At 36.2% G+C, this 19,721-nt stretch overlaps 1 protein-coding gene across 1 annotated transcript in view; it reads right to left on the minus strand.

Moving 5' to 3' along the window:
* Nucleotides 1–2,791: 2,791 nt before the first annotated feature.
* Nucleotides 2,792–19,721, minus strand: part of LOC140152689 (globin-like) — a 121,754-nt gene continuing 104,824 nt past the window's right edge. Inside the window, exons 2-3 of the mRNA XM_072175147.1 lie at nt 5,056–5,281; nt 2,792–4,014 (exon numbers count right to left, since the gene is read on the minus strand). Coding sequence (XP_072031248.1) covers nt 3,877–4,014; nt 5,056–5,281 — 364 coding nt within the window. The 3' untranslated portion in view covers nt 2,792–3,876. The remainder of the gene's footprint in view (nt 4,015–5,055; nt 5,282–19,721) is intronic.

Consider the following 19,721-nt stretch of genomic DNA (forward strand, 5'->3'; position numbering starts at 1 on the left):
CATTATTCGTTCTTACAGAAACTTTTGATCAGTTTTTTTGCTTTGTTACGAACTTGTTAAAATCAAATGACACTCTTAATATTCGTATATACAGTAAGTCAAAAAAAAAAAGATACCAATTGTGTTCACCCCTGTATTAGGCTGTATATCCTAAGTAAAGACAAATATGTCAAAATTAAAACAAACAGCTAATACCTGAACTCTTGAGCTCTGATTCAAGACCTTATTCATGTTATTTGTTGAAATTGGTTGAGAATTAAAGAAACGGTGCACCGGTGATCTAAAACCTACCGAAGAGATGAAATTAAAAGTTGCACTTTTGTGTTCTAATCAATGAAAGCATGACGCTAGTTTTAACATGCTAATCAATGGAAGCAGGGTGCTAGTTCCCTTGTTCGCGAACGGTTTGTGTACAAATCAATAGCGCATGCAAATAGGAAACTGCAACTTTTAAATTGGTGACCTTCCTTGGGGTTTTGGGTCGTGTCTTTATTTCTTAAACAATTTCAACGAATGAGGTCTTAAATCCGAGCTAAAACATGCAGCTATTGGCTGCTTGTTCCAATTATGACATATTCTGTTTTTGTTTAGGATATATAGGGTGTAAACATAACTGGTACCTTAATTTTTTGGTTTACTGTGTATGTTTTTACTCAAAATTTTGATTTTTGTTTTTGTCCGATACAAACATTTCCAGTAGATCCCACGAACAGAGCTTAGCGCGACAAACAACGCCGCAACATGAGACGTTGTCGAACTTTTGTCCTTCTTGGCGGACTGCTTTGATGTTGCAGGTGCAAACCCTATCTTTTCGTTATTCGCCGTAAAAGTAATGATGTAGCAGGATTAATTACCATAACAATAGGTGAAAATAATTTTTGAACGTAATTCCCTGACGCACGCTGTACCTCTGCATCGCACCATAGATTATCAAGGATTGTAATTCTATAGAAATTTCACATAATAGTCCATGTGCGTTTCACTCGCGTATGCTCCATTAGTATCTTTGAAAAGAGCGGTATTGACTATTGTATTCAATCTATGATGTGTGCAACATACACAGGCATGACATGTGATGAGTGCAGCCTACTTTATATATGCGGTGCAATACATTCAGAAATTGTTTTCATCTATCGTTATGGTAATTAATCCTGTTACATCACATAGCATAATAGAACTGTATTCATTTTTAAGCAAAGTTGTACACTGATGGCGCTATTTATCTTAAATCTTGTTTGCATCTTTACAAGGGGTAGACAATTGTATAATGACATTAAAACATTAACATATAGCAAGGAAATTTTCAAAAGGAATATTTTATATTATTGGGCTAAATTAAGTTTTAAATATATGTAAATAGCGCCCTCAATTTTCACACAAATAATCAAAGACAGAAAAAATATGAACAATTTGATAAAGAAAAGAAAATCTAAATCAAAATAGCTAAAAAAATATATATGTGTGTGTTAGTGTGCTATCTGTTGGTATTGTTAGGTTCTTGAATAAACACATCAAACAACCGCGGCGAATACATCTTCTATATATATTCTCTTCACATACAATATATTTACGTCCAGGACTGTTCTTTATTAAACGATTTTTATACTATAATAGTTGCTCATATGAAACTTTTCCGCCAGCTTAAATCTATTGTTTGGAGGGTTTGCACGCGTTTGTTCTTCAACAAACCCGGATTGGTTTAGAAAATTACAGTATGCAATCTAAAACATGTCCTCCAAACATGCCAAATGTTTGAAAAGATGAAACAATGGAAATGATCAGTTCTCAAACATGCTGCTGAGTATATTTGAACATGTTGAATGGAATTACAGAAGGATTTACAATTCCAAAAAACAAATCTAAACACAATCAAACATTTGAATCGGCCCATTGTACATACATTTTATATTGAAAAACAACTCTTAAAAAGAGTCAGCAAATGTGAATTGTATAATAATAATAACTTTGGTACATAATCATGATAATACTATATTGAATTTTCTGTAAACAGCATTGCACAAGTCATGATTATTCATTCGCAGCATGCCACAATTATGATTTCAAGGTATGCATTGTTATGAAGAAAGGCAATACAAGGTGCAATATTTCAATAGTTTTCTCAAGACCTTTGATAGATAGTATTGTTCCCGATTCAAATTTTCTCAGCAACAATACAGGCTTTAATACGTATTTTATGAAGGCTTCTTTTCTTTTAATACAAATATGAATACCTATTGATAATAAAAATCACCAACCTTCGTATCACATACAACGTTCATGCCGGGCTTAAATAAAGTTGAAATCTATATCACTTTCATCACCATGCACATGTATCAAATAAGATTGAAGAACGCTGACTCACGGATGCTGAAGATTTTGGAGCAAGAAGATGCAAACTGGAGTTCTTTAACAACTGTGTATTTTCATCTCCTTTGGTGAAATTAACGTTTTTCTCAGTGCATACCTATGTAAGACAATATTTGTATCGCAACAATTCGTCGGTCGCAACACATAGTGGCGTAGAGTGATTTTCCAAATTGTCCGTTTCACATAGTGGCGTATAGGTTTAGAGCTGGCTATTATCCTATAATATTTATTCCTTGTTAACTATTAAACATTCAGTTTAATAGTTTGAACCTTAATCTTCAATTTCAAATGGAATCGGGCCACTGAGAGATAATAGTGGAGGAGTATCGACTCTGTTACTTGTAGCATATCCTTCAAAACGTTTTGCTCGGAAGCGTATTTTGTCCTTCACGTACGCCACTATGTGTTGCGACCGACGAATTATAGTTGTCTAGAAAGTGTTGTTGTGATGCCGCATGTTTGTGCTGCGATCGACATGAGTGAGCTATAGGAGAAGTGTTGCTATCGAATTTGAGAAATGGCCAAAGTAGTGTCCAATTTTTGACAAAAATCCGGAACCATAATTCCAATTTCGATGGGATTTTAATCATATTGCATTATTATGTAGGCAAGCCAAAATTTCAAAGCCACGAGAGTCACGAATAAATGAAAAATGAAGAAAGCAACAACCCATGACTCATTTGACTTGTTGATCACATGCATGATAATAATTATTATCTACATGAAATTAATACCGAACTCAGAAAAGGCTTCAAAGCCGATAGGCCTAACAATTGGTTATAATTTCAAAACGATAAGCTCCAGCCGTTTTCAACGCTATGCAAGCGTATTATATGCGTATAAGCCGTGATCATCGAAGCCAGTCTGTCGAAGCTCATCAATCTTCCTCGCATGTCGCTTCCATTCGGGTAATATCCAATATGGACTTTCATAATGTAAATCAGCATTATAATTATTTTAATATCGATGATTTTGGATTTCTAGGTGGGCACATGTGGTCTTGCGGTAGAGCATGATAGGACTCATAATAATAAGATTGTGGGTTCGAGCCATAGTGTAGCCATATGCATGAGATACGTAGGGCCCAATCGAGAGATAATGGGCATTCCAGGATGCACTGAAAGTGTGGCCACCCAATTACCCTGTATTTCTGATTCTACTGTGGTTGAACTCCAAAATGTTGTCTTTTTCCACAATTATCACACATTCAAATGATGGTTGAAGACAAGTGTCACAGAAATACCAAACTGCATATTAATTGGTGGTCTTATTTCGTTGTTACATATAAACTACAGTTATCATATGCACGTGACCAACATGGCGATCAGGCCTAGCCAAGAACAAGCATACACATCCATATTCAGCTACCAGTAAATAGGCATAATAGATGAAGACAAGCTGCCACACAATGTTATTCTTTGATATATTTTCAATATAGTTCTCCTCCAGATGCTAAATATAGTATTTACAAATATAAAATAAACTCTATCAATTGCATGAATTTTTGTGTTAGCCTCCTGCTTCGAGGCCTTCTATCATATGTTTAATAACAAATTTAACCATAGTTGTGTAAATATCCTCCATTTTTTCTGTATATCTGTCCTCCAAATGTGCTTTGATTGCGGCTAGTAGATGGGTTTCAAATTTCTGAAATATAAACCAAAATAAGCAAGTTTAGTGATAAAAATATTAATATATTGTCGAATTAATGTTAAGTTTTGCGATACTTAGATTAGCTGAGCTTCAATTGTTTACAATAAAGTTGCGTTGTTAACAATGTACTTGGCAAATTAACAAAATAATTGGAAGTATGTTGTTTACATCTTTTGACTCGCTTTCAGTTTTCCGCTTAGCTAACTCCGGCATAATTGGAGAAAGGGCCTGGATCTCGTGTGAGATGCAATTATAATCATATAAGAGTTCCAACAAAGTTTAACAGGCCAATGTAAAGTTATGCACAAAGCTTTCGATTTTAAAAATCATCTTCAGTGTGTTATCAGTTATCACTACAGTTTACATGTATACTATACAACAGCAATTAAATCTTACACTACTACTACTGGTACTTAAAATGATGAGAGAAAAGGGCATCAAGGAAGACACCATCGGTAAGGGGCTTGAGTCGGCAAAATCGGAGTTAGCAGAGCCAAACGCCGCCAATGGCAACGAAGTGGTCAATTACGAAAAAGGTGGATACGGCAGCCTTAAATGCCCGAGAATAAAAGTAGACTCCAAGTAATTACTTTGATCCAACCTAAATATAAAATGTATCTTTATTATATTGCTTTCCCAGTGGGCACAGGTTAGGATTTCGACATAGAATCAACGTTGATACAACGTCGAAGTTTCAACCTAACCTGATTTCAACCTGGTTTCAACCTTAGGTTAGTTGAAATCAGGTTGAAATTTCGACGTTGATACAACGTTGAAATTTCAACCTAGGTTGAAACCCGGTTGAAATCAGGTTGAACTCCATCAGGTTGAGATCCATTTGCAAATACAACGTGATTTCAACCTGATTTCAACGTTGAAATTGATTTTGACGTCGAAATTTCAACGTGATTTCAACGTGATTTCAATGTCAGGTGTGCCCACTGGGTTCGCGTTTGTCATTATATAGTAAGTATTGGCACATTTGTGCTTGGTCATTTTGGATGTTCTTGTCCCCTTTAAGTAATACAAACTTACATGGAGATATTCCGGAGTAAGTCCAAACGATGCGTGATTCTTTCCTGTTCTGTTACATAATTTGATGGCGGAATCGACATCGTCAATTTCCTCGACAATTTCATCAAAGACATTCATCATCATTGTTGCAGTGTTCTCAAATCCTAAGTCCTGACGTAATTGGTGTTCTTTCTTGCCTTTATACGATGGAAAAATGTCTTGAGTTTCTGGAATGGCTTTGAACATACTGCAAGAAAAGATAAAGAAGAAAAAACAAATTTAAAAAAAATAGAGATAAAGTGTACCAATACAACTTGTGGAGCACTCTGGACCAGGACGATTTTAGTTCTTTACCAAATATAGACTACTTTATCAAAGTGCATCAACGATGATAAATAGGACAATTTGATCAGAATATCACTTGTGTATCACTGCAAATCCCTCACTCTGTAAGAAAATCTAACAGTTAGACAAGTGGAAGGACCACTAGAAAGACAAACAAACCTATATGGAAAGACAATCATCTATCAAGCTTGATTTAGCTAAGCTTAGATAGCAGTCTAAAAGTGGCTTGCCAACGATATAAAAGTCACGTCTTTGCCATTATTATATCACATCGTGGCTGTATAATATTCCATGAATTCAAATAACATTGTTTTGCCATTATTATATCACATCGTGGCTGTATAATATTCCATGAATTCAAATAACATTGTTTTGCCATTATTATATCACATCGTGGCTGTATAATATTCCATGAATTCAAATAACATTGTATTATATGTTATTCTAACAAACCAGAATGAAAACTATTTCATAGCTTGTGAGTCGTGTGGTAGATCAAAATAGATACTTGACAAAACTATTATATCCAGCGCGAAAAAAATAGAAATCAGATTTAATGGCAAATATCAAACCTGCAAAGGTGAAATGAATCAAACACTAAATGTAATAAAATCATCTAATCGATGTTATGTGCAATATCCTGTTGAAATTAAATGCAAACACAAAACACTGAGAGAACCGCATCAAATCAGATCAGTTTCCCGCCAGGGTTATTTTCATAACCTATATCGTTAAACAAATAACAAAAAAAAGAAGAAGTGGAAGTTTTCATGCATACTGTGTTCGGTTCTTGTTTCTCGTTCTTTCCTAACTCCCCTCTCTCCCACACCCACTCTCTCTCTATCTCTCCTCTCCTCTCCTCTCCTCTCCTCTCCTCTCCTCTCCTCTCCTCTCCTCTCCTCTCCTCCCTCCCTCTCTCCCTCCCTCCTCCCTCATTCCCTGTCTCTCGCACTCCTCTCCTCTCTCTCTTTTTCTCTCCCCTCCCCTTCTTGCCATCTTACTTTGTTTTTCTTTAATATCGCTTTTCACATTTGTGACTCCTCGCCACAACTGAGCCCGGATGTCGCCAGTGCCACTATTGAGATATGCTCCATCGAACTTAACAATAAACAATAGGAAAGAAAGGATTTATTGACTGTTTTATTGATTTTTCACTACTTAAATGTCAAGTACTATAGACATGATATACATCATTTTAAAGCTAATTTCAAGCAGAATATTTTGGTTGAATATCTCAAAAATGATGATTGGCGACATCCGGGCTCAGTTGTGGCGAGGAGTCACATTTTATCTTTCTCGCTAAGGGGCACTTCGTGATCCACAAACTCATCCCCAAATTACACCAAAAAAAGTTTTTGTACCATCAGAAATCTAAGACTAGCCTACATAATGTTTGTGTGCATAAACTCTCTGGCACGTTCGGCTGTTTTACAATGACATCGTCCAATTTGTGTCTTACGCTATGGAATAGAGTATAACAGTAAAATCACTGCCATCCATCCGTCCGTGCTCCTTGTGTTATAGGCTCCTTGCCACAGAAACTGCGCAACAACGTCGCGCAAGCCAAACCGCGCAAAATATAGCATCGTACAAGCCAGTGATCTCCTTGCAATACAAACCGTGCACAACAGCGTAAGACACGTTAGGTGGTCAGTGTTGTTTTCTGTCTGTCGAAAGCTCCAGACGGAAATTACAGTACAGCAGCATATGTGGCACTGGAATACATGCAATTATGCGTAACTCACAAATTCAATCAATCGAAATATTGGAAATAAGCTTTTTCGTGAATATCTATATGCTAAAGAGGGAATGCTAAATTCACGAATATCCCTTTAACATTTTTTATCTTCATGTCTGCCAAGAGCTTTACGTACCTATAGAGACATCTCTGTCTGGCACACAATGAAGTTTTCCCTTTTCCGGTTCGCCTTTATTAAACAACCTGAAGAACCTATGCCCTATATTCAGAATGCCGCACACACTCAGAACGCACCCCTTCCACCCCACGCCCCCATCCCGCATCATATTCCAAACATGCACTCACCACACAAACAGAGAGAAAAGGAAAGGTGAGACTGAGTTGGAAACAGAGAGGGAAGAGATAGAGTTTTCTGTCTGTTACTTTCTGCCACTTCGATATAACAACAGATATAATTAGCAAGCACATTGAGGAAGGTGGGTGTGAAAAAATGTGCTAACTAACAGAAAGAATCTAGTCCATTATATTGGTACTCATTTCTCGAATCTTTGCTTTATATTTCCAGAGGCATCCATTCAATGCTCATGTTAATAGAATACGTAATAGTAATAAGTATAGGCCTACGATTAGAGTTTGCAGGTTCAAATGCCTTCAAATGTGTTGGAACAAGTCAGTAGCTATAACCATGGAAGAAAGAGATGAGAAGGAACCACAACGACTTCGATCGGCCAAGTTTTAATCCGCTTATCTATTGACGCATGAAAAGAAAAGCTATCAATGGTACTTCCTTTCATGTATAATCCATTTACCGCGATCGATGCTTGGCAAAATCATTACTGGAAAAAATTTATAACAAACCCATCCACGAACAAACAAACGCTACCCAGAAGTAAGATTCTGGAATTTCACTGATGCTCTGAACATGTATAGTAGCTTTGTTTTGGGATCTACAGTCAAACTGTTTTCTTGATCGTGTTGTGTAGAAAATGTCCTATAAAACATCGAAAAGGTAATCAAAATCGGCTGTTTTTTGCTGAGTTTCATCTTTAGCAAATAAGGTAAGATTTTGGTGACTTTTCGATGAAAAATAGATGTAAAATGTTCTTAAATAATGCACAATGTTCCGGTTGAGTCCGGTACATAAAACCTGTTTAATTTAATAGTTTATATGTGTATAATCGTAACTAGCTAACTCGTTTCAGTGCCAAAGACTGCCAACTCTGAGAAAAAAGTCATCAAAGTTCGGAAAAATTGGGCAAAATGGAAGAAAAGATGTAGGCCATCAATGACCGATGATCACGTCACCAGAGAAAATCCTATAGGGTGCTTGCACGGAAGGTCATTAGTTCAAATCATCCTTCACACACGCTCCAGAAGACATGCAAATACATGGAATACAATACCAATCACCTATTTAACGCGGGGTATTGATCAAAGTAAATCCTCATGAATAACAATGTCAACTAAATGTCGGTAAAGGGAGTGGACAAAGTGAATGCGTTCGTTGTGGTTCCTTCTCATCTCTTTCTTCCATGCTATAACGTATTGTTTAAGGGTTCGACAATTATAAGTCAAGAATGAATTTAGTAGACAACGTCAACTTCCGTGGTTTCACAACGTTTCGCTCTATAGCAATATCAATAATGGATGTTAACATATTAAAACCTGCACAAAAATTGATTATCAACTATCTAAACAATTAACAACACCTTGTAATAACATACCATGAAATCAAAAATCTATAGTCTAAGCTTGTAAAAAAAAACCCGGGGTAAAAAACACCCACACATCACATTTAGGCTTAGATTGTGGAACTCAGTCCTCAATGATAGTCAGTCATTTATCTTTTGGTCGTTATATGACTATCATTTGAGGGACTGAGTTGTTATAATATATCTTCCGAGGTGCAATTTCAGACAATAGCTGGGGATTAGTGGGGCAGAGGTTATCTATTGAATCCTTTCATGACCACTGAAGCATAGTCAAGTCTGCCAAGGACACTCGGTACAAATTGAAAGACCATCACAAAAGAATGCATGCATGTCAGGTCATCGACACCAATTTGGTGTTTGTTATGACACAAATTTGGTGTCTGTTATGCACCTCGAAATATGTACCTTAAAGTCTGTATCTAATTTAGGCTATAGTATCAGAGTGCAGTATGGAAACCCTCAACACCAGTGGCGCAGCGAGAGGGGAAGGGGGTCACGTGCCATGGACGCCACATTAGGGGGTGAATTGACCCCAATTCAGCATCGATTCTGCGGCCCCCTCCAAGCGATGAAAGTCAAAATTCAGCACAAATAGTTATTTGAAAGATCAATTTAAGACCGAAATTCATCATAACCAAAATTAATTAGTGTTATTGCTCCGCGCAATATTTATGGTATTGCCCCGCGCGCAATTGTTTCAGGAATTGGGCGGAGGGCGCCATTATGTATCATTGGCCCCGGGCGCCATAACCCCTAGCTACGACAATGCTCAACACAGGGTGTACCCCGATTTAATATGCCAAATTGAGATATCTTCAACACATAGCGAGCTCCTGCATGGATTATTGGAGAACAATCCTAACCCTAGTCCTAAATTCTGCAACACTAACCATGCTAACCCTAGTGCTCCATACAGCCGCTATATGTTGACGATATCGCAGTTTTGCGATTTAATGAAGATAAATCGTTGATCGCAAATACGTATTAATTATTTGGTCCTTAGCATCCATCCACGCAATTCATCATTGGAACAAGATAATTACGTTTCTTGAGGAAATTGATCAATACTTGTTAGATTACGACTTGGTTATCTTGCTGACATTATCTTATTATTCGTTCTTAGTATTGGTTTATATTTTTATTGTGTTATTGTTTACGGTTGTCAGACGACTCTAGGGGAGCATAACCTAGCGGCGTTTGCACTCAAATATTGAGACAAATAAAGCGGACACATAAGAGGAATGGTATGGGTTATATCAAGAAGATCCTAAGGCTTCATTTAACTTAAGGGGTGATATTTCCGCCGCATGCGTATGATTTTTTTGGAGGAGGAAAATGCCAAAAACTTTGTTTTGATATATTGTTGGCATCATTAACTCATGACCCGTAAAACCTATGGAAATATAAAAGCAATTGTTGGCTTCCTTGACTCATTTCCTATTGCAGTAATTAGGTAAATGGTTAAAACGGGACCAATATGGCTCCTTTCATCCCACTCGCTTTTAGCGTATTATACTGATAACATCCTGCCGATCTTAAGTCGAGTCGGATCCTTTGGGCTACCCAGGTTTGATAATTTGCAGGAAATGAGTCAAGGAAGCCACTGGTCATATTTCCATATGTATTGCAGGTCAAAATGAATGTTTTCACTATTTCCCCCTCCAAGTGAAAATCATACACATGAGGGAGTAATAAAGCCCATTACAATAAGCCTTGAGATCTCATGTATATTGAACCCATACCTTTCAATGTGAGTGAGGGCTTTATTTTTTCCCAATATTTCAGGACAAAAACCTCTAGCTCCGACTCGCCTTAACATATAAATGTGAAGCTAGTCAATATTAGTATGATCGTTATGGTGAGTTGAATCCATTGTATTGTAATACATTAATGGTATTAATAATGAACGATCCACAGGTAGTAATATCCAAAAAAGACTTAATCAATATACTCATAATTATTTTTTGACAACGTGAAATTGGTGTTGCCACGGTAACTTGTCAATATCAAATAACTCGAAATGGTTCATGTTTAGATAGCTGATAACTCAATAATAGATGTGAACATTGTTTTGATACCACTTTTTTGGTAATTGGTATTTATTTTGACATCGTGAAATTGTGGTTACCAAGGTAACTTTGTGTTCCTCTGTATGTATAATCTAACTGTTGTTGACTTCAATCATGTTCAGACAATTCAATGTATTTGCTCAAAGTCCAAAATGTTATAATTTTGTCGATGGATGGTGCCTGGATTAATTTAGCTTTCATCAAAAGCACTCTATATGCTTATAGACGAGGTTTTACGGTATTACCCTTTCGAGTATATAATTGAAATCTTGACACCACATAGGCATACACACTTTTGACGTATAGTTATCATTCGGCCTTATTCCTTTCCTTCATTCTTGATTTTCAAATTGCTATCAAAAGATTTTTTTCGTGACATTTTTTGAAACCTGTTTGAAAAATGCATTTACAAGAGCACCAAGCACCAAGCACTACTCATTTTTATTTTTGTCGTTGTCGTTATATTACCATTCTGCTGTTTGTTTATTTTTGTTCGTTTGTTTTGCTTCTGAAACAACTTTTGTTAATTAAAGATGAAGAATTTGGTCCTTCAAAGGTAAGTATAATATATATCAATGGTGGCAGATTTGCAGGGAAAAAAAGAGGGTCTATTGTCTATGTCCATATAGAGGCCCACTTCTATCCGCCATTTTTTGTCTTACGTATATTCTTCTTTATTCTCCTCTCATAAACTTTTTCAATCTTTTTAAATACTGTTTTGTTTTCTGTCTAACAATCTTAATGCTGTATGATTGATATCCAACAGTTTCGAGTGCCACATCAAAGTGAGACACAGAATTCAATCAAAATGTGCATAGATAAATGTTGTAAAGGTCAGAAAACTGCAAATTCTTGATATTTCAAGATGTTCCCTTTAAAAAGAGCCGGTTTTTTTTCAAAACTAATGCGGGGCACCCCAATCAATTTCAATTCAGCTTGTATCTGGCGGTCTGTCAAAGTCTATACAATGTAATTTTATAGTTGACGGCACTGCCTTTCCATAACACACATCCACCATCTACACTCTTGTATTATCTACATCGTGTATGTTCAGCTGTTTGTATCAGACTAGGTAAATTACTAAAAGCGCCATATGATGGTTATCTCTTCATATGTCTTACGGCTTTCATCTTTAAATGGGCCACAATCATGGTTTTAAATTATTACCATAGCAACACGAGACTGTTCACTAGTATTATAATTGATGACTGATGAGATAGATTGATACGTTTTGCGCAAAAGGTAACAATGATGAAAAAATTGAAAATAACAATGATAGTAATGATATAGTAAATAAACGATAATAAATAATGATGATGTACATTATAATAATAATTTGTCGATAGTTACAAAATTAATATCAAAGCAATTCAAACCTTTACTTTCATCTCTGTACTCTGACTATCCAAAGAACACAGATATGTGGATCAAGGTTATTAATGATCTACTCTTTTAGAAACTGCAAGTTACATGTGAACTATCTGGCTTAACATTAGTTAGTAAGTTTTTAACGGGTACGCCGTCAGATAAGTTGAAAACTGTCAAGCTTTCGTCAGGAGTAGCTCTGACTTTTTCAGAACGAAGTATAAGAATGGGACATGTAGGCCGCCCCTTGGCTACTGGTGGCTCTGAAAGAGTCGTTCACTGAAGACTGCCTCTTGTCAACATAGAATAAGCAGACGTCGTCTATCTGCTAAGGTAAATTATTTGGTGGCCCTGAAAAGAGCCATTCGCTGAAAACTGCACTTGTCAACAGAGAAAAGTAGATAAGTGGTGGCTCTAAAAAGAGCCGTTCACTGAAGACTACCACTTGTCAACAGAGAATAATCAGACCTCGCCTATCATCTAATGTAAAATGTTTTGGTGGCTCTGAAAAGAGTCGATCACAGAAGATTGTCCCTGACGGACTGTCCCTGCTTATTCTTTGTATTGCTAGAAATTGATAAAAATTCTTAATGCTTTTAAGTAGTCACATTATATTCTTTTGACCATACATAATTATTGTAACCACTGTTTCTTTTTACCAAAAACAAAATGACCTTTCATAGTAGAAAATATGAAATGAGCGAAATATTATTGTTATACTATCTATTTTTGGACATATTCTGGGTTACTTTTACGCTGCCGGTTGTTTTGCATTTTCTAATATGCAACATTCTAGGATCGTCAATCACGTTATATGATCCATTTACACCATGCTTCATAAACAATGCATTATCAACAGTAGCGAAATGTTTAAAAGCACTGTTTCAGTTATAAGGGTAGTGTAGAGAGCGTATTGAGAATAAATGGGTGAAAATGATATGTGCTTCTGGGTGTTACTGCTATAATTTTATTCAATAAAAAATATATAAGTAACAAAGCGATTGTTTTATATTTAGCATGAATAACGTTCAACAGGGGATATTGGACGCATAATTGGCGAATTTTTATGCATCGCTGAGAAATAAAAACACGACATTTTTAAAGCAAGAACTTACTACTCTAATTTAAATTCTTACTTGCAGCGATGCACGGCTTACTCCCCACACAGTTCCCCCATCGGAAGTATAAACGTACATCAGTGTGATGCCCGTAAGCATTCCATCAAATCTGGTAATCTTTTTCCATAGAATGGATGTCAAATTGGTAATGAACTGATTTTGGGATAAAATGATGTATTCATCATATTCATATAAGCTATCTATAGGTATATAGCTACATGTTCATGCAGTCATGGTGATACTACATTTTAGATACAGTGAAATCAGTGTGAGAACGTGATATACATATTTTTTATGTAATATCTGTTCAAATTATATTGAAAAAAGATAAGACCGCATTGTTTCACAGATGCATCTAATTTTACCCATGATAATTTAACTCGGATACGGTAAGAGATAAAATGATGTTTATTTGACCCATTTTGTTTGAAATTAATTACAATTAAGAGGCCCTTGACATTTCTAGACATTTCTACGTGGTGTATTTTGGTTCGTGATCGATCGAGCTTCTTTATACAATAATATATTTTTGTAGAGTATTGGGGAGGGTGGGTTGTGTGTTGGGGGTGGGTATGACGAAGTAGGTGTTTGTGATGCTGAGTGTTGGGCAGTTGGGGTGTATTTGCGCGAGGTATAGGAAATGCATGTGAAGCCGATATATGCAGTACTAAACCATTATATAGTAATCTATTGTCCAATGCAAATTTATTACAACTTGATAATATTGATCCAATGAGCGACCGAATTGTCCGCTACGGACCACTAATCCAATCGATAATGACGCTATTGAGATGTACGAGCGGAGCTCCACTGACCGAGTTTTGGGGTATTTTTCACTGGTTTGCAGCTGTTTGCTGCCATTTACTCATCAAGGTGGACCGCCGTTATTATAAGGACTATGCCAATTATTTAAAGATTGACATGTAGAGAATAAGCCATAATTGATTGACAGAAAGTACTAAATTTGTACCTATGACGGTTTTATGACACCAATCTTCCAAATACGACCAAAAAATGGCTGCCCGGTGAAGCAAAATGTGCATTGGAATAACACGGCGAGTTTGGATAGATGGTAGGATTTCTTTTAAATAAAATGTATGTTCCCCGTTATTAAAGCTTGTACCGGGTTGAAGATTCAGATATTTGGAAAAGAATAAGTAATTGAAACATAGAGCAAGTACTAAAATCATAGCTTTTATACTTTTTGATATATGATGCTAACTAGTTCATCCCATATAGCTACAACACAGCGCTACCAGTAGGGTTCAATTGCCTATTGTGAGTGCCCATGTGTTGTGTGCATACATGTAGTTAACAATAGTTGCATGATGACTCAAAAGTTTGGAAAAGATGCCACGATTGCCCCGATTCGAAAGGAAACCTCTGCTACAATCTCAAAACTAAGGCCAATCTCATAGACTTCCCTTTTGGCAAAAGTATGTGAGGGGTTTGTTGCAAAGTGGGGGATTGATGATATTTCTAGTGCAATTTACCGCAACCAATATGGTAGCATCAAAGGGTCGTGTACTTCTCATTGTCTAATTGAAATTCTTGATGTTTTTTCAAAGGTACTGACAAAGGAGGAACTGTAGGAACCCTAGTTGAGACGACGTCTCCAAGGCGTTTGATTGCATCGACCATACTTTAGCTATCCGTAGACTCTACGAGTTTGGTGTCTGAAGCGAGTTACTGCCGTAGATTATAAACTTCCTCACAGCTCGTCGTCAACGGGTGCAGTACCACTCTGCCCTGTCAGAATGGGAAACTTATTCATGTGCTGTCCCACAGGGCACTAAGCTTGGCCCCATCACATTTCGTGGTGTAATCAACAATGCTTCTGAGGAGTCTCTGAATAAAAGCTTTAAGTATGTTGATGATCTCACCTTGGATGCTTGGGTAAAATGATAGAATGATAGAAGATTACATCTCTGTACACAGTTTGCTCAAAAATGTGTCGAATCTGATAGGTACTCAGAATGGTTTCGACACAATATGAGGACCCACAATATGACCTTTAGACAGTGCAATAAGTATCAGGTCCCCAGAACTAAAACAAAAAGATATGGGAACAGCTTTTAAATACCCTATCCCACTCATCTACTAAATTAGTGCATCTCATCGTGATCATATTCAGCTGGTGTGTTTTAACTGTGATTTTATGAAAGCATTGTTATCTTGATGTACGTCGTATATCCAATTTGTTCCTTATAATTTGGCTGGTCCAATTTATGTGCAATATTTTGTTAATGTTATCAATTACTTTTTTATTAAATTAATTTTAGTGCTTCTGTGGCGTGTGTGGGGTGTTTTGTGGACGGCTGATAGTTTGTATATCACATCGGGGTGGGGTGGAGATGTAGGTGGGTGTAGGGTGGGTGAGTGTGCGATTTTGCCTCAGCAAGTACAATTAATTTCTTTGAACATTTGATATGTTTTTATGCCTTTTAATATAATCAATACAAATATAATATTTCATGTAATTTGGTCTGAACTTACCGAAGCCTGGCCCTATCACTGACACACTCACATACTCGCCCGCAACCTATCCACGCACCCCGGCCCTATGCACATCCCATATGCCATCATGAATACCACCCACCCCACCACTTACAGAACTAGAAATAAAGATTGAAGCCAAAGCAGTATTACTAACGTGGTCATAATTGGATTTCATCAGGCATGAAGTTTCAATTACAAGATCCAAACTCCAATAAAATAAATTTCTCTGCTGCTTAATTATTCAACATTCACGTTCTACTTACGCTTTTTTTCCTAGTTAAATAATTCCATTGCATTTAATATTTTAGAAATCAGCCGTTGGTAAATATTATGCCTTTTTCATTTCCTGGCAACCGAACCTTTCGTTTATTAGTATCATGCTGTAGTGAAACAGAATGTGTTGATAGAAGTAACATAAAACATTTGAAATTGTATAAGTCTGTGTATGACTGCAGTATATTATGTGACATGTATAAAATATATATGTGGATTTGGATCGGTAGAATAAATAAATAATTGTATTACAGTCTAATTCAACCATATAATAGTAAAACAAAATACATGTGCTAGACTAACTTTTTTAAAGATACAACGTAATAGAGCTGCAGAATAAACGATTATGTTATTTTTATATAATATTCGGCGAAGCCTTGGCAAGACCCAAGTGGCTCGGAGGCCACTTAATGAAAGGGATTCGTAAAACACAAACAAACACAAGTTAGGGCCAGACAAATGGGGATAATTTTAGAAAAAAAATACCAAAATATTGTTTTGTTTCACAATTTCCCATTAATCCATTATCATTACAGACCGTATTGGTTTTCATGCAATATCAAATAAAATCGTAACAACAGATTAGTCATTAAACCCTTTCCCGCCAATTATAGACGATAATTGCAGGCAGACGACACACATTTCTCGAAAACATTAGAAATAATTGCACATATTGAGCTATTGACAGCACAAGAATTGATTTTCAAGTTCTTGAATATCAAAATATGTACCAAATATTCATGGTATCGGTTCAGTTGCTCTAATGAGTATGTGGAACTATTTTGATTAACAAGGCAGAGCCGAACACCAATCAATTTTATTTTCTAAAAAGTTACATTATTAAACATTGATACGCTGAATGTTATTTTGTTCATGGTTGCATTAAGTAGCTGGCATATGGTGCCATGGTAACGCATTAATTTCAACAAAACAATTCATTTATTTAGGGTAGGTCTAATCAAATGAGGAAAATGATAAAGATCCATGTGAATGATTACGCGTGCGATTGCCTTTAACTTAATGCCTGGTTAAAAAAACACTTGTATTTGGAAGTACTCTTCAAATGTGCTGGCGATTTTCTATTATTTGAAGCAATAAATAACGAGTATAATTCGCGAAACAAATACCCTCGGTATTCATGTTTTGTTAAGGCAGCGGATACTCATACTTATAAAAACTGAAGATGTCCTTGACGAAAATAATTAGAGACAAAGAATAATATAGAGAACAGTTAGCATGGCTAGAGAATGCAAACCTGAATACTGATGAACAACACAAGTTTGCGTTCACCCATTTGAGCTAGATCGACCACAACGTCGTAAGCACAAAGTAATAGTTTGTTTTTCATCGCAACCTTTCAACCGTGTAACCAAAGGTTTGAGGTCCTTAGCTAGTCAAATGGGAAGAGTAAAATCTTGTTTATGTATTCCCCCTACTTTTTCCCGCCCCTACTTTTTCCCGTACGTAGATTTGCAGGCCCTGGCTCCCGACGTGCCCATCAGGTTCCAAAACTGTCTTAAGTCATCCAACAAATGAATTCAACATTACTGAGAATCTGAGATAAATCTAATATAATCTTCGAAATTTCTTTCTCTTTCGCGTTAGCATGGTTAGTGTCATTCATTGCAACGTATATTTATATAGGTTTTGTCAAATACCAGTAACATTTACTTTGACTCAGCAAAGAAACGTTGAACCTGTAGCATATACCGTGTCGTTTATATTGTGTTCTGAATTTCAGGCACTCTGCCATGCATTTATATTTGATTTGTCCTCATGTAGACAATTTATTGACATCGTTTTGTTTGAAGCTGTGGTTAAAACAGCTTTAATATAACTGGCAGAATTTGTGACGAGTCCTTAGGCTAACGGGTCAACTTCTCGAGATCGTGATCAAATAAATGCGGAACCATTTTCATATGACTAAATTTTAAACAACTGCGATATACCACTTCGATATCATTCGTTTAAATTCACTGTTAGTAATCAAATTAATAACTCAACACACGAGCCAACGTTATTATCGTCTCAGGTCTTATTTAGAACTCTCTTTGTGTCTATAGACGAACAGGTATCATTCAATATGGAGAAAGATCTTGCATTAATATTGAGATTAGAATATCAGCCTAATTTTTGCATAAGCAAACATAAATCTAGGGAGAAACCATTTCCCGTAGTCAGAGCCCCGTAGCTTTATGTAACTATGACCGAGGATCTTTGTGGATTTCAAATTCAATCAGGGGATTTGAACTCAATCTATAATGCGATAGAGATTGGTGCAGGATTCTTGCCAAGTTTCTCTCTCCAAAGGGGAAGCTATTGGAAGTACATAATCTACGATTAGCTGAAGTCGTTATAAATCACCAATGTGTGTTATCTTGTATGTTAAAGCATATCCTGGAAGTTTATTTGACGTTTAGGACACAAGGTGATTTTGTCGATTATCTGATAAAATACTAATCTAAATCATGACCGTATCAGCCAGTACACATATCCCGTGACATACATTATGATATTCATTTTTCTTTTAGGACAGACCTATTGCGGATTATATTTGTGATGTCTCAGAGACGGATAATACCAAAACTGACGCCGTAAAATTTTACAATAATAAGAAAGTTGCCAAAAATAGTAAAAAGCATAATAAAATTATTCTTTAGCAGATGTTTCTGCTTATGAAGCAAAATATCGAGATAATATAAAAAGCGATGGAAAAAGGCAGCAGATCAAAACTATTTATATTATTACAGGTCACAATTCACACTGATGCAACTGACAAACATCATTCCAAACCACTCCCAACATTGCATCTTCCCTTTTATTTGACACTAACCCCAGAATAAACACACGTCTTAAAATTTTCGGCCGAGTCTTGAGTACTTCAATATCGCCGTACTTGCCCCAAAGTAAGCAGTAAGAAACAAACACATCAAAATGAGTTGGTACGCACTTGAAACCTAAAATGTTGACATCTAAGAAATGTAAAATTTCGAATCACCAGAGATCATCATTATAAGCTGTAACACATTATGTAAAAGCGAATGGTTATTGATCTAAGATTCATAACCCGAGTTCAACTCTTCTAAAAATAAGGTAGACAGTGCGTAAAGCATTCGCATGAAACACTTTTGCCAAAAGTAATCTTAATATAGAAATTCAACAAGAGTATTATCAAGAACATAATGTTCATGTCGATTTCAACCATGGATGCGATCCGTGTAAATATATCAGAAGTTAATGGTAAAAGGTTATCGAAAGCGTTCGAAATGCCACAAATGCAATATTTTTTCGTGACAATAATTTGAAACATAAAAAAAAAAAAAACAGCAACAACAACAAAACAAAAAGACATATGCCTAGTTTTCTAGAAGCAGGATGTTTTATTTAATTATTAGTCAAACCCTACATTGGACTCGGCTTTAATCTGATGTAAGATGTCACCTGCAATCTAATTATCCCGATGGTCGGAAGGTTAAGCTGTAATGATTCTCTTTGCCGTCGTAGAGGTGCCATCATTAGCTATTGACGCTCGCTAACGCACTTAAATAATAAATGTTGGTCGGTCATAGGTAATGTAGTTTTTGTATCAAAATGGTGTTATCTTGAA

The sequence above is a fragment of the Amphiura filiformis genome, chromosome 5 (assembly GCF_039555335.1).
Source record: "Amphiura filiformis chromosome 5, Afil_fr2py, whole genome shotgun sequence".
Taxonomy (NCBI): domain Eukaryota; kingdom Metazoa; phylum Echinodermata; class Ophiuroidea; order Amphilepidida; family Amphiuridae; genus Amphiura; species Amphiura filiformis.